Source organism: Ranitomeya imitator, chromosome 9 (assembly GCF_032444005.1).
Source record: "Ranitomeya imitator isolate aRanImi1 chromosome 9, aRanImi1.pri, whole genome shotgun sequence".
In the NCBI taxonomy this organism is placed as follows: Eukaryota; Metazoa; Chordata; class Amphibia; order Anura; family Dendrobatidae; genus Ranitomeya; species Ranitomeya imitator.
In genome coordinates this window covers 87,004,217-87,021,095 of record NC_091290.1, presented here as the reverse complement: position 1 = coordinate 87,021,095, position 16,879 = coordinate 87,004,217, and the positions used below count along the sequence as shown (strand labels likewise).

The 16,879-nt window shown below is 43.9% G+C and overlaps 1 protein-coding gene across 1 annotated transcript in view; it reads right to left on the bottom strand.

Moving 5' to 3' along the window:
• QSER1 (glutamine and serine rich 1) overlaps window positions 1-16,879 on the bottom strand; it is a 159,712-nt gene that overhangs the window by 52,967 nt on the left and 89,866 nt on the right. Inside the window, exon 2 of the mRNA XM_069738904.1 lies at window positions 3,444-3,556. Coding sequence (XP_069595005.1) covers window positions 3,444-3,556 — 113 coding nt within the window. The remainder of the gene's footprint in view (window positions 1-3,443; window positions 3,557-16,879) is intronic.

Below are 16,879 nucleotides of genomic sequence, written 5' to 3'. Positions count from 1 at the left end.
CGACTTTTCTATAGGATCGGCCGATTTCACTCGACCCGACTTTTGAAAAAGTCGGGTTTCGTGAAACCCGACCCGATCCTATAAAAAGAAAAGTCGCTCAACCCTACCCTTTACTATTGATGCTCTATTCTAAGGATAGACCAGGTTTTATAGAACCAGACTGTAAAGGGAGTTAGTGGACAAATTCTGCGCTGCCAACAGACTGGAGACGTATATCCCAGTATGGTACAGTAAGCTGATGGTTTATTTCCACACGTTTTGAAGTATATACCGTATATACTCGAGTATAAGCCGACCCCCCCTAATTTTACCACAAAAAACTGGGAAAACTTAATGACTCGAGTATAAGCCTAGGGTGGAAAATGCAGCAGCTACAGGTAAATTTCAAAAATAAAAATAGATACCAATAAAAGTAAAATTAATTGAGACATCAGTAGGTTAAGTGTTTCTGAAAATCCATATAAAATCAGGAGCCCCATATAATGCTCCATACAGTTCATGATGGGCCCCATAAGATGCTCCATACAAAATATGCCCCATATAATGCTCCATAAAGTTTATGATGGCCCCATAAGATGCTCCATATTAAAATATGCCCCATATAATCCTGCATAAAGGTTAATAATGGCCCCATAAGATGCTCCATAGACACATTTGCCCAATATAATGCTGCACAAATGTTGATTATGGCGCCATAAGATGCTCCATAGAGATATTTACCCCATATAATACTGCACAAACGTTATGGCCCCATAAGATGCTCCATAAAGATAGTTGCCCCATATAGTGCTGCACAAATGTTAATTATGGCCCGATAAGATGCTCCATTTGCTGTTGCTGCGATAAAAAAACAAACAAACAAAAAAAAAAACACATACTCACCTCTCGTCGCTCAGGCCCCCGGCACTTTAAATATCCACCTTTCCTCTTTCCGGCCGCCGCTCCGTCTTCAGCATTTTCTGCACTGACGTTCAGGCAGAGGGCGCGCACTAACCACGTCACCGCGCCCTCTGACCTGAGCGTCACTGCAGAAGAAGCTGAAGACGGAGCGGCGGCTGGCACGAGGAGAGGTGAATATAACGCAGCACTGCGCTCCCCCTCCCCATTATACTCACCTGCTCCTGGCGCAGTGCAGTCCCTGGTTCCCCAGCGCCGCAGCTTCTTCCTGTATTGAGCGGTCACATGGTACAGCTCATTACAGTAATGAATATGCGGCTCCACCCCTATGGGAGGTGGAGCCACATATTCAGAAAACAAAGAGAGGGGGCACCACAATTTTAGAGAGGGATCCAACCTGGTCTAAATATATTAAATCGATATGCAAAAAAGAAAGAAAAGAAATAGACCATAGAAGGGGATCACCTCAGACATGGATCAAGTGAAAAATATGTAATTTTTATTCCATACAAATATGCAAAAAATTAGACACAAAGTAAGCTTACCTCCTGTCTCCCACTCCCCAGGTGGCTGTGTGTGCGCTCTGCAGCCTTGGTTGTTACCACGTGTTCATTGCTTTCTACATGACTAGTGAGGCCTGATGGCCATGGTATTGTATTAATAGGTGTTATCTGATGTCAGCAAGCGTTCTATAGGGGATTACCATATACTCTTTCTTGGGGTGAGGGGGTTTTGAGGGCACGTGCCCCATTACATCAGTCACCTACTACTGTAATAGTTATATGTTTTCACTTTACCATCTCATGGGCCCTTGCTTGTTGACATGATTATTTACTATTTAAGGTTGTTTAATGTATGACCCCATGGTCTTTCAGATTTACTAGTGCTGCTATCTTCTTTGTTATCTCTTAGCAATCATCCTATTTTCTCTCAAGGTGCAGAGTACTGTTCACAGACATCACATTTATTAATGACTATATCACACATGCAGTTGTGTGTTTTTTCTATATGTGATACTGTATATACTGGGGAGTGGGTATTCAGGGGTTTGGCCTTATTATAGGCCTAAGTGAAATGTTTGTAGGTCACTTGGATGACCAATTTTAATTGTTTTTATGTTTGTGTTCTGTGGTTTCTTTGTGTCTAATTTTTTGCATATTTGTATGGAATAAAAATTACATATTTTTCACTTGATCCATGTCTGAGGTGATCCCCTGCTATGGTCTATTTCTTTGCTTTCTTTTTTGCATATGGAGCCACATATTCATTACAGTAATGAGCGGTACCATGTGAACGCTCAGTACAGGAAGAAGCTGAGGCGCCGGGAGAACCAGGGACCTGCAGGGATTGCACCAGGAGCAGGTGAGTAGACAGCCCCCGCTCCCCCGCCGACCCCTGGGTATGACTTGAGTATAAGCCGAGAGGGGAACTTTCAACCCCCAAAAATGGGCTGAAAATCTCGGCTTAAACTCGAGTATATACGGTAGTTACTTCTTCAGGACAAACCACATGGATATACATGTGGTTTTTCCTATAGGAGTATTTCTATAATTCAAGAAAAAAAGAAAGTATGACGGCACCAGGATGAATGGTTTCTGATGGTAGTTGAGATGGGCAAATCGCTGCAATTAATCAAAGTTTCATGTGGCAGACAGACCAACCGTTGACCATAATCGCATAGTGGTGCACAACCAACGGCAACCTGGACCCGTTGAAGCGCAGTCCGCGCGAAACGGCCGTCGTCCGTTTCCCTCCCTGCACCCGCTCGCTTGAACTGCAGCCCGAAAGGCATGTCCGCATCCCAATGTATGGATAAATAAAGGACTTTTTCATTTACATCGCTGGGTGAGTGCCACCTTTTCTGTTTTCTCTGGACGCATTTATATACTTCAAATGTGTTGAAATAAGCCACCAGCTTACTGTACCATACTGGCATATACGTCTCTATTCAGTCAGCAGAGCAGAATATTGTCCACTAACTCCCTTTACAGTCTGATGGTCGCTTGCTGACTAGTGATGAGCGAGTGTACTCGTTGCTTGGGTTTTCCCGAGCATGCTCGGGTGATCTTCGAGTATTTGTGACTGCTCGGAGATTTAGTTTTCGTTGCCTCAGCTGCATGATTTACAGCTCAGACAGCTTGAATACTGAGGGGATTCCCTAGCAACCAGTCAACCCCCACATGTACTCAGGCTGTCTAGCAAGTAAATCATGCAGCTGCAGCAACAAAAACTAAATCTCCAAGCACTAACAAATACTCGGAGACCACCCGAGCAACGAGTAGACTCACTAATCACTATTGCTGACCCGTGGGTCCGCTGCAGCTGATTTTCTCCATTATATGTGTTTTTAATGGTTTGAACAGGTGAGTTCAATCTTAGCGTAAAACTTACTGTATTTCTCAGATAAGACCCTTTTTGCGCTGATCACTTCTACAGCTTCTTGGTTTTATAGAACCGGCATAGGTCAGGAGAGACTGAACTAGGGGAGATATTGCCTTCTTCAGTTTCATTTAGTAAACTACCACTAAGATGAGCACATTTCCTACCTGTAGGATGGTGTGTGGTGGCATATCCAGGAAGTTGATGAGTGGCCGCATAGGTCTGCCGGTGGAGGAGCTCTGTTTCTGAATGGGAAGGATGCCCAGCTCCATAGCTCAGACTGTGGAAACAAAGATTATACATATTAGGCTCCGGAACTACTATATATACGTATATACTCGAGTATAAGCCGACCCCCCTAATTTTGCCACAAAAAACTGGGAAAAAATAAAGATAAAATTAATTGAGACATCAGTAGGTTAAGGGTTTTTGAATATCCATATTGAATCAGGAGCCCCATATAATGCTCCATAAAGTTTGATGGCCCCATAAGATGCTCCATATTAAAATATGCCGCATATAATCCTGCCATAAAGGTTAATAATGGCCCCATAAGATGCTCCATAGACATATTTGCCCAATATAATGCTCCACAAACGTTTATTATGGCCCCATACAGACACTTGACCCATATAGTGCTGCACAAACGTTATGGCCCCATAAGATTCTCCATACAAACACTTTTGCAGTTGCTGCGATTAAAAAAAAAAAAATAAATCACATACTCACCTCTCTGTCGCTCAGGCCCCCGTCACTTTCAATATTCACCTGCTCCTCGTTCCGGGGCCGCTCCATCTTCAGAGTCTTCTGCATTGACGTTCACGCAGAGGGCACGCACTAACCACGTCACCGCGCCCTCTGACCTGAGCATCACTGCAGAAGACGCTGAAGACGGAGCGGCACCCGGAACGTGGAGCAGGTGAATATCGCGAAGAGCAGAGCTCCCCTCCCCGTTATACTCACCTGCTCCTGGCGCGGTGCAGTCCCTGCTTCCCCAGAGCCGCAGCTTCTTCCTGTTCTGAGCGGTCACCGTTACCGCTCATTAGAGTACTGAATATGCTGCTCCACCCCTATGGGAGGTGGAACTATATTCATTACTGTAATGAGCAGTACCATGTGACCGCTCAGTACAGGAAGAAGCTGGGGCGCCAGGGACCGCGCCAGGAGCAGGTGAGTATAATTAGACAGCCCCCGCTCCCTATCCCCTGCTGACCCCTGGGTATGAATCGAGTATAAGCCGAGAGGGGGATTTTCAGCCCCTCAAAAATGGGCTGAAAATCTCGGCTTATACTCGACATTATACGGTGTAACCACCTTCCCAGCCCCAAATCCTGGAAAAATGGAAATGCTACAGGTCTCGGAAAATGGCACTATTTATGAAAAAAATGTAAAAATTTAAAAAAGAAAAGTGCTTGGAGAATGATGATGGCAGGTCAGTTTTAGTATTTAGTGAACATAGTAAAAAAAACAAAAAACAACAACAAAAAACAAAAAAAAAAATAAAAACAAAAAAACAATTGTGGAAATGCACTTTTTGTTTTGCACTTTCACGGCACTTTGAATTTCTTTCCTATTTTTCAGTACACCATATGGTAAAACCAATATTGCCGTTCAAAAGTTCAACTTGTCCCACAAAAAACAAGCTCTAACATGGCCATATTGATGGAAAAATAAAAAAGTTATGGCTCTGGAAAAAAGGGGAGCAAAAACACAAAAATAGAAAATCGCATACCCATAAATATAATCGTCTAAGGGGCACTTCCATCTGTCTGACTGTTTGTCTGTCACGGAAATCCCAAGTCGCTAAGTCATCTGGGTAATTTCGCAATGCATCACTGGGAACGGAAGCTGGCAGCAACCTCGCCGCCGGAAGGTGAGTTATATAACTATTTTTAATTTTAATTCTCTTTTAACAGAGATATGGTGCCCACACGGCTGTAAACTACGTGGGCTATGTTATATACTGCGTGACTGATATATACTAAGTGGGCAGTGTTATTTACTGTGTGAGCTGTGCTATATACTACGTGGCTGCTATATACCATGTGGCTGTACTATATACTACGTGGCTGCTATATACCACGTGGCTGCTACATACTATGTGGCTGTTATGTACTACGTGGATGTGCTATGTACTACGTGGCTGTCTGTGCTATATACTACGTGGCTGTGCTATATACTACGTGGCTGTACTATATCCTGCGACCAATCAGCGACAGACGCAGTCCAGCCACGAATTGACGCGGGATTTAAACCACGCTTCGCTGATTGGCACGGGATTTAAACACCACTTCAGTCATTGGTCACGCACGGCCGGCCTCGACCAATCAGCGATATTGGCTTGGGACTTCGCTTCAATGATTGGTAGCTCACGGCCAGCAACGACCAATCAGCGATATTGGTGCAATATTTAACACCGCTTCGGTCATTGGTTGTGCCCGGCCGCGACCAATCAGCAACAGGCGCAGTGCGGCTGCGAATTGGTGCCAGATTTGAACCACGCTTAGCCGATCGGCAAGCCGGGCGCAACCAATCAGCGATATTGGCGCGGAATATAACCCCCACTCACAGTGCGACGTACATACATACATATTCTAGAATACTCGATGTGTTGGAATCGGGCCACCCTCTACTAGTACTATAAATGTAGTTTTGCATTTTAAAGGGAGATTACCGTATATACTCGAGTATAAGCCGACCCCCCTAATTTTGCCACAAAAAACTGGGAAAACTTATTGACTCGAGTATAAGCCAAGGGTGGAAAATGCAGCAGCTACCGGTGAATTTCAAAAATAAAAATAGATGCTCCATACCGTTCATTATGGCCCCATAGATGCTCCACATAAAGCTGTGCCACATATAATGCTCTGCACCGTTCATTATGGCCCCACAGATGCTCCACATAAAGCTGCCCCATATATAATGCTCTGCACCATTCATTATGGCCCCATAGATGCTCCACATAAAGCTGTGCCATATAGAATGCTCTGCACCATTCATTATGGCCCCATAGATGCTCCACATAAAGCTGTGCCATATAGAATGCTATGCACCGTTCATTATGGCCCCATAGACGCTCCATATAAATCTGTGCCCCATATATAATGCTGCTGCTGCTACAATAAAAAAAAAAAAAATGACACTCACCTCTCTTGCTTTCAGCTCCTCAGCGTCCCGTCTCGGCGTCTCTCCGCACTGACTGTTCAGGCAGAGGGCGGCGCGCAGATTAGTACGTCATCGCGCCCTCTGACCTGAAGTCAGTGTAGAGGACGGGAAGACGGAGCGGCGCCCGGCGGGTGGAACGCGGACAGGTAACTATGACATACTTACATGCTCCCGACGTCCCTGGCTCCTTCCCCCGGACAGCTGGTCTCCGGGTGCCGCAGCCTCTTCCTCTGTCAGCGGTCACCGTTACCGCTCATTAGAGAGATGAATATGCGGCTCCACCCCTATGGGAGTGGAGTCCATATTCATAACTTTAATGAGCGGTACCATGTGACCGCTGAACAGGGGAAGAGCTGCGGCACCGAAGACCATGGGACGGGCAGGGGGAGCGCCAGGAGCGCCGGGACTAGGTGAGTATGCGACACGCTCTCCCCCTCACCCGGCGACCGTGACTCGAGTATAAGCCGAGGGGGGCACTTTCAGCCCAAAAATTTGGGCTGAAAATCTCGGCTTATACTCGTGTATATACGGTACTTACTTTTGTTGTTGAAAATGTTCTACGATTTGGCTTATGAGCCACCTCGCAATACACTATAGTGAAGGCTACTCGGTCATTCTGACTTCTGGAGAGAAATTGGATGGAGTCAGGGAGTGAAGTGAAGAAATTAGAACAGAAGGCCACCAATACCGACATTAAAATTTACGCTAAACTTCTGGCAAACAGAATAAATGATTTTCTACCAAAAATCATTGATAATGACCAGATTGGCTTTGTGAGAAGCAGACAGTCAGTTGACGGCACGAGAAGGATCATTGATATTATTAAACTAACTCAAAAAATACTCCTTCCGTCGTCGTCTCGCTGGATGCTGAAAAGGCCTTTGACCGGCTTAACTGGGGTTATTTGAGGTCTACTCTCCAGCATTTTGGCTTCAACTCGAAGAGCCTATCTGCCATTATGGCCCTCTACTCTGAGCCTTCAGCAAAAATTTCCTCAAACAATCATGTATCAACCCCCTTCAGTATCTCAAACGGTACTCGACAGGTATGCCCCCTCTCCCCCTTGCTTTTCGCCCTGGCGATGGAACCACTAGCCCAACACATCAGAGATGACCCAGACATCTCGGGATTCAAGACCCCATCCAAAAACTAAGATTGGCTTATTCGCCGACGATGTAATATTAACCCTGACTAACCCCCTGACCTCTATCCTGAGGGTGCGAAGTGTGATTAAGGCACTCTCTAATATCTCTTATTTTAAGATAAACAAAACTTAAGTCTCAAATCCTTCAGTTTAATCTCAATCCCTCACAAATTGAAGAGATTAAAAAACTTACGTCCTGGGGTTGGGCAGAAAAATATATCACCTACTTAGGTATCAAAATTACCAGAAATCTCAACACATTGGTCTTTACAAATTTAACCCTACTAACTAAAAATATATCACTTGACCTGAGTTTCTTCTCCGGTAAAGATTTGACGTGGCGGGGAAGAAATCTCTGTCAAATGTTTCATAATCCCAAAAATTATGTATATTTTCAGATCTATTCCCGTCCCCATTCCCATCTCACAACTAAATAACATTCAAACTCTGATAAATGCATACATTTGGAGGAACAAGAGGGCCAGGGTTTCCAGGGGAGCACTGTAGAAAAGCAAAACCACAGGAGGTATGGGTCTCCCGAATATAGTAGCGCACTATAACGCAAACATAATAAAGCAGAGCTACTATTGGTGGGTTACCGAAGATACCCCTGCATGGTTTGATCTAGAAACCTCTCTAAATTTTACTCAGGCGCCAAAAGACCTAATCATCAAACAAATATTGAAATCTAGAAATTGGAGTCATAAATCACATCCAATATTAATGGCATCTTGTGCAGCCGGGCTCAAAGTAGCCAGTCTGGGCAATGACTCAAACAAATTCCAATCCCTTGGAAACCTACCTCTGTCCTTCATTTTTGCCATCTACAGAGAAACAATCAATCCCCTCTGGGCAAATTACAAAATTCTAAAACTCAAGGATGTATTTAATGGAGAAAATTTCTTATCCTTCAAATCTTTAAAAGAAATTTTTGCCATCCCCTCCACAACCTTCTGTGAATACCAGATTGTCAAAAATCAAATTGAAAAATTTCTCATAAACAAGCCATCCCTCTCAGAACCCGCCATCAACCTTTTATGCAATCTGGGTCACAGAATCTTTTGGAGCTACAGATACATTTACGGATGGTTTAACAACAATCTAGTCTTTACCAAAGCCCCCTTCATGATCAAATGGGAGAAAGAACTTCAGACTGAATTTCAAGTAGAGGAGTGGGAGGAGGCCCTAGCTTACACCTATTCCTCCACAATCTCCTTAACTCTGCAGGAATCCTTTTTCAAGATAGTTTCTAGGTGGTACTTAAAGGTACCTTCACACTAGACGATATCGTTAACGATATCGTTGCTTTTTGTGACGTAGCAACGATATCGTTAAGGATATCGTTCTGTGTGACAGCGACCAACAATCAGGCCCCTGCTGGGAGATCGTTGGTCGCTGAACAAAGTCCAGAACTTTATTTCGTCGCTGGATCTCCCGTGGACATCGCTGGATCGGCGTGTGTGACACCGATCCAGCGATGTATTCACTGGTAACCAGGGTAAACATCGGGTAACTAAGCGCAGGGCCGCGCTTAGTAACCCGATGTTTACCCTGGTTACCAGCGTAAAAGTGAAAAAAACAAACAGTACATACTTCCCTACCGCTGTCTGTCCCCGGCGCTGTGCTCTGCACTCCTCCTATACTGACTGTGAGCGTCGGTCAGCCGGAAAGCAGAGCGGTGACGTCACCGCTCTGCTTTCCGGCCGCTGTGCTCACAGCCAGTACAGGAGGAGTGCAGAGAAGCAGAGCGCCGGGGACAGACAGCGGTAGGTAAGTATGTACTGTTTGTTTTTTTCACTTTTACGCTGGTAACCAGGGTAAACATCGGGTTACTAAGCGCGGCCCTGCGCTTAGTAACCCGATGTTTACCCTGGTTACCCGGGGACCTCGGGATCATTGGTCGCTGGAGAGCTGTCTGTGTGACAGCTCTCCAGCGACCAAACAGCGACGCTGCAGCGATCCGGATCGTTGTCGGTATCGCTGCAGCGTCGCTTAAGGCCCCTTCACATTAAGCAACGCTGCAGCGATACCGACAACGATCCGGATCGCTGCAGCGTCGCTGTTTGGTCGCTGGAGAGCTGTCACACAGACAGCTCTCCAGCGACCAACGATCCCGAGGTCCCCGGGTAACCAGGGTAAACATCGGGTTACTAAGCGCAGGGCCACGCTTAGTAACCCGATGTTTACCCTGGTTACCAGCGTAAAAGTGAAATAAACAAACAGTACATACTTACCTACCACTGTCTGTCCCCGGCGCTCAGCTTCTGTGCACTCCTCCTGCTCTGGCTGTGAGCACAGCGGCTGGAAAGCAGAGCGGTGACGTCACCGCTCTGCTTTCCGGCTGACCTACGCTCACAGCCAGTACAGGAGGAGTGCAGAGCACAGCGCCGGGGACAGACAGCGGTAGGTAAGTATGTAGTGGTTGTTTTTTTTTACTTTTAAGCTGGTAACCAGGGTAAACATTGGGTTACTAAGCGCGGCCCTGCGCTTAGTTACCCGATGTTTAACCCGACAAAAAATAGAATCGGAGCATATACTTATTTAACAACCAAAAAAGACAAAAAAATGCCCCTAAAATATAACTTTTAATTGATAATAGGTAAAATGACCTAAAGAGTCAGGAGACAGTATTACTTAACCATATAAATTAATACTAAAAAGGATAGAGGTATCTGAGGTGAGGGGGGTGTTCTCTCCCTAACTCACCCTACCTAACCGCGGAGGTTGGCACCCTAAAGTCGACATGGCGCCCCCACTCGACGACGGCTCTCCCTTATGACCCTAATGGGGACTACTTAAAGAAAACACCACCACCAACACCACAAATATAGTAAAGTGCTAATGTGCTAAAGTGCTAAAATGGCACCTGCAAGGTATATTCTAGATTCTTCATATACCAATAAATCTTATCAGGATTCTAGTGATGTGAATCCTGCTCCCTAATAACTGGGGGTGCGAGCTGTGAGTAGAGATAATAATGGATTTCCTACTCTCTATTACACAAGTGTAAGTAAATATATTGATTTTATCTTCGATATTTCAAATAATAAAAAAAACTCTTTAAAAGAGAGAAAAAAATATATATATATATAAATAAGTATATGCTCCGATTCTATTTTTTGTCGGGTTGTTTTTCTTTGAGTTATGGCCAGTTTTCTGTCCGGACCTGTGAATACTACACAATGGTTGAGTGATGCTCAGGATGTCTTCTCCGATGCCCCTATATTGGATACTGGTTCAGAGAAACCAACATTAAAAACTCTCTTTTCTGACTTAAACTTGGCATATAAAAACAATATAAAATCGTGGTGGGAGGTTCAATCACTTGAAAGTTATGTGAAACAAAATATTGTACCGAGGGGTTTGAGAATTCCCATTGTACCGGCTATTAGGTGTCAAACACCGACACTTATAGCCAAATGGGAAAAAATCAGTGGCGTCCTCAATACGTTTTATGAATTTGCTCCTGGAAGAGGAAAAAAACACTCTTGAGCGTACAACAAAACATCTACAGGAGTTGATTGAGGAAACACTGAAATTTAAGTCTGATCCTGACTTCTGTGGTAAAGAAGCAACCTTAAAAACATCACTGGAACGGTATCAAAGTTCCCTAAAAGATAGGAAACATAAAAGGTTTGTCAGAGATTTGACTGATTTTAAAGAGAAACGAGCCTACTCCTTTTTGGGAGACAATACCCCCCCAACAGGGGATATATCTTCCTCTGATATAGACTTATCTGATACTGAGTCCAGAAGTAGGTATCAATTGGAGAGTGGGAGAGGTAGAGGCTCAAATAGAAGGGGATCTCAAAAAAGATGGCAAAGAGGAGGGTACAAAGGGAAACAGGGATCCTACCAACAGCGGACATCCCCCGCACGAGGTCCATCAAACATCTTGGTACCAGTACCCTCATCATCCTCCTCATCGGCCTCTTTTTTAGAGAGCAGGGAAACCCCCTACCCATTACGTACACGATTCCCTCAAAGTCAGAAAAAATAATTAATTGGAAAGAAGAAAGGGCGGAGCAAATCATTAATCTCTCCAGCCATGAGTTATCCCAGCCCGAATTACTGGTATTGAGTAATGGACTATCCTTTGTACCTACTACTAGGTTTGACCCATTTTTATGGGTCAAAGATATCAACTTGTTTATGAGAAAATTAAAATGGAGAAAATTTTTCATTAATAATGACAAATCTCAATGCCAATCATTGGGCATATCAGCTGACTCATTAGAGGATGTAAGATTGCTAGCCGGTCTAGCTGAAGAAGGGAGTCGGGGTATCGGAGAGGGCCCGTATTCAGACCTGAAACCTAAGAGTAGGAAGATGCCTCCAAACGGAAATTTCGAAAATATTGATATTTTTCTTGATCTTGTCACAAAGGAAATTAATAAAATTGACCCAAGAAGGAATGCACTGACTTCCAACTTGGAAGATACAGAAAGGCAGGCACTTTTGTCCCTGGAGAAAAATCATAATGTCATAATTAAACCTTCTGACAAAGGAGGCAATGTGGTGGTCCTTGATAAGTCTCAATACCTTATAATGTGTAGGAGTATTCTATCTGACTCCACAACCTATGAGATTTTAAAAAAGGACCCCACATTGCCCTATCAAACTGAATTGAGAGATATATTATCTGAAGCATTGGGGGATGGTCTCATATCCAGGAGCGAGTTTGACTACATGTACCCAAAATATCCTGTACTGGCAACTTTTTATTCCCTACCAAAAATTCATAAGGGTTATACTCCACTTAAGGGACGTCCGATTGTGGCCGGTATAGATGCACTCTGTCAAAACTCAAGTGTCTACTTAGACCAGATCCTGCGTCCATTCGTATATTCTTTACCCTCGTATATCAGAGACACGTCAGACTTACTAACTAAAATCGAAGGAATTCCAATTGAGCCAGACACTATCCTGGCATCAATAGATGTGGAAACCCTCTACAGCAGTATACCACACGAGAAGGGTGTAGAGGCAGTAGAATATTACCTTAAAGCACGAGGGAATCATTGTCTTCCACATAATAGATTTTTGGTTAAATTACTTCGATATGTGCTGACTCATAATTTTTTTCTGTTTAACGGGGAGTTCTTCCACCAGCTCAGGGGCACTGCGATGGGGACTCCTTGTGCCCCCACATATGCGAATCTGCTCCTGGGCTGGTGGGAGGAGACACGGGTCTTTATAGACGGGGATGTTGAATGGTGCCCCCAGATTATTTTCTGGGGGCGCTATATTGATGATGTCCTCGTTCTATGGTCGGGTAGTGCCACCTCATTCAGGAGATTTGTGGACCACTTAAATCAAAATGATCTAAATTTAAGGTTTACCTGTGAAGTCGGGGGAGAGAAGATCTCCTTTCTGGATGTCCTTCTCTGGAAGAATAGGGAGGGTACATTGAGCAGTTCAATCTATCGGAAAGAGACGGCGACGAATAGTCTCCTTAGATGGGAAAGCTATCATCCCACTAGTTTAAAAAGAGGGATCCCGAAAGGGCAGTTCTTTAGACTTCGGAGGAACTGCTCCTCCCTGTCAGACTTTGAGTATCAAGCAGGTAGACTAAAACAACGTTTCAGAGATAGGGGGTACCCAGATCACGTGATTGAAGCCGGATATGAGACGGCACGTGGTGCCAATAGGAATCACCTATTAAATGTCAAATCAAAAGCACAAAATGATAATCTTACCAGACTTATTGGGACTTTTGATGACCAAAATCATAAAGTGATGGGGATTCTGAGGCGCTATTGGGGTATCCTGCGGGCTGATCAGGACCTGGTGGGATGTATCCCTAAATTTCCATCTATAACGTACAGAAGAGGTAAATCTATACGAGAACACATGGTCCATAGTCACCTGGATGTTAAAAAAACAGGAGGTACCTGGCTAGAACGCAGGAACGTGGGTACTTTTAAATGCAGAGGATGCAAGAACTGTAAACTGATTAATCAATCTAATACATTTTGCAGTGTTGCCACAGGACGGATTTTTAAAAACAGAGATTTTGCCAGTTGCAGAACTATGGGAGTAGTGTATCTCTGCACATGCAGTTGCCCGTTGAACTATGTCGGGAAGACAAAAAGGCAGCTGAGAACCAGAATAGGTGAACATGTGGGAGATGTCAAACATAAACGTGACACTCCACTAGCACGTCATATGGTTGAAAAACATGGGGGTGATCTTGATTCATTCTCGTTCCAGGCTATAGAGACGGTCCCCATGCCTGTCAGGATGGGTGATTGGGACAAAAGGATACTCCAACGAGAGACAAGGTGGATTTACCTTCTGGATTCAATGTCTCCTTCAGGTCTGAATGAGCAGCTCAACTTCACTAGCTTTATTTAGAAATTGTCTTGAGTATTCACAAGGTTAAGTGTCAGCAAACTGTGATTGTATTGGTCGAGGACCACATTAATTGTTTATTGCTTTACAAGCAAAACAATATTGTATGGACCACTTATAGTTGACCCCACCTACCTAGTGGTGGTTAAGAAAATTTCTTTTGAATGACCGCCATTGAAGGGTTACTAAACTTCCTCTATACCTGGGTTTTTTTGTATATACCTCATTATTCAATATTGACTTACTAGTCTATGAGGTTTATCTTGCTTAATAGTGCTTCTGGCAAGCGTTAATGGTATTATATAGCACACATACCAATGTGCGTGTGCAAGATGAGGCATAAAGTATTTTAAGACTATTGATTGTATATATCTTTGCCTCTGTAGCAAGTATATCCATCGCTGCCCAAAAAGATGGTAGCAGCGATATGTCATTCCCTGCAATAATTTTCGCTGAAGGATCCAATGCGCTTGCGCAAGGTGGAGCGCTTAGCGCTCCAGTACAGCGTGTCTCACTGAATGGCGTCCCTATGGAAGGAACATTCTTTGCCGCGCCAACTGGATAGCGGCAGAGGAAGTACGGTACTTCCGGTAGGAGGACGCGCTGTAAAAGATGGTGCGCCTGCGCAAGGTGAAGCGCATAGCGTTACAGCGTGCTACATTGAATGGCCTCCCTACGGTAGGAACGCTCATCTCTGTACAATTATTGAGAGCGGCGGAGGGAGCACGCAATATCCGGTAGAAAGATGCGCCGCAAATGGCGACTGACGTTATTTAAGCAGGGTGAGGATTGATAGGTAACCCTTCATAGTGAGCGGTCAGAGCCGGGTGTAGCTCATTGTAGCGGTCACCGGCTCGGGTAACAAGCCCCTTCTTTATTGTCCCCTGATGAACCCCGGTCCATCTTCCCGGGGGGAAACGCGTTGGGACGGGCAGCTAAACGATGAGTACCATTTGTACTGTTTTTTTTCTCTGACCATGTTCTAAAACTTGATGATTATTTAAAATCCTGCAATGTGCTATGTAACTGGGCTGGTACTGTTACCATTTATTTAATATGTGTGAGCTTTTTACTATTATGGCTATTGTTTTCTACTATTGGGGAGTCTGAATATACCTTTTCTATTATTGGGGAGTTAGAACATACCCTATAAACATTTTTAGATTGGGACATTCTCCCTTTTGTGTTCAGACTGACATATGTACTTTTGGTGTGCAATATCACACGGTGTATAGGTGATTACAGCAATATTAGCCTATAGAAGTGTATATATATATTTTTTTCTCTCTTTTAAAGAGTTTTTTTTATTATTTGAAATATCGAAGATAAAATCAATATATTTACTTACACTTGTGTAATAGAGAGTAGGAAATCCATTATTATCTCTACTCACAGCTCGCACCCCCAGTTATTAGGGAGCAGGATTCACATCACTAGAATCCTGATAAGATTTATTGGTATATGAAGAATCTAGAATATACCTTGCAGGTGCCATTTTAGCACTTTAGCACATTAGCACTTTACTATATTTGTGGTGTTGGTGGTGGTGTTTTCTTTAAGTAGTCCCCATTAGGGTCATAAGGGAGAGCCGTCGTCGAGTGGGGGCGCCATGTCGACTTTAGGGTGCCAACCTCCGCGGTTAGGTAGGGTGAGTTAGGGAGAGAACACCCCCCTCACCTCAGATACCTCTATCCTTTTTAGTATTAATTTATATGGTTAAGTAATACTGTCTCCTGACTCTTTAGGTCATTTTACCTATTATCAATTAAAAGTTATATTTTAGGGGCATTTTTTTGTCTTTTTTGGTTACCCGATGTTTACCCTGGTTACCAGTGAAGACATCGCTGGATCGGTGTCACACACGCCGATCCAGCGATGTCCACGGGAGATCCAGCGACGAAATAAAGTTCTGGACTTTGTTCAGCGACCAACGATCTCCCAGCAGGGGCCTGATCGTTGGTCGCTGTCACACAGAACGATATCCTTAACGATATCGTTGCTACGTCACAAAAAGCAACGATATCGTTAACGATATCGTCTAGTGTGAAGGTACCTTTAATGTGAAGGGGCCTTTACACCTGCAAGACTATCCTTAATTAGTGATAACAATTCTCCTGACTGGTGGAGGAACTGTGGGCAGAGGGGAAATTTGCTCCATGTCTTTTGGCAGTGCCCCAAAATAAAGCCATTGTGGCAAAATGTCTCCAACATCATAGACACTTTGGCAAAAGAAAAAATTGACCTCCCCCCAAACTTGCCTTATTGTCCATAGAGGGATTAAGACAGTCAATACCTATCAGGTCTATTGTGGCACATATTCTTCTGGTAACTAAAAATTCTATTGCATTCCATTGGAAAAAACCCTGCCCCCCTACTACGCAAGAAATAGTTGATTTGGTATCTCTTCATAGGTCTTATGATTATAAATTCTCTATTGCTAATGCGGGCTTTAAAAAATTTGCAATTAAGTGGCACCGCTGGTTGGAGGTGTTTCCCTAATTCATTTGGTCGCTTATGTGTGGGTTCTATTGTATGCTAGTATTTAGTAGTTTCAGTTACCTTTGCAAAATTCCTGACAACTGAACTCTTGGGAGTTATTGAGTTACTCTTAGCCTTCAGGTTGCTACTAAACTTAAGTTTCTGTTGCTGACGTTCCAGGTGCTGGGACCTTTTCGATTTTGAGCAGATCTGGGTATGGATTCAAGTACTCCCTATGATCTTCTCCAAGAAATCAACAAAGTCTAACTAGCTAAGCTGAGCATTTTCGCTCCTTCATCCCAGTTATCACTGGTTTCTCAGCGCCGGGTTCCTCAGCTATCGAGACTTTCTCTTTGTCATTACAACTACAGATAGTTCTAAATTTAGTATTGTATAGATCATTAATGCAAATGTCAATATGGGCCTCTCATCCTTTTATACCAAGTTTGAAGGCCATATTTT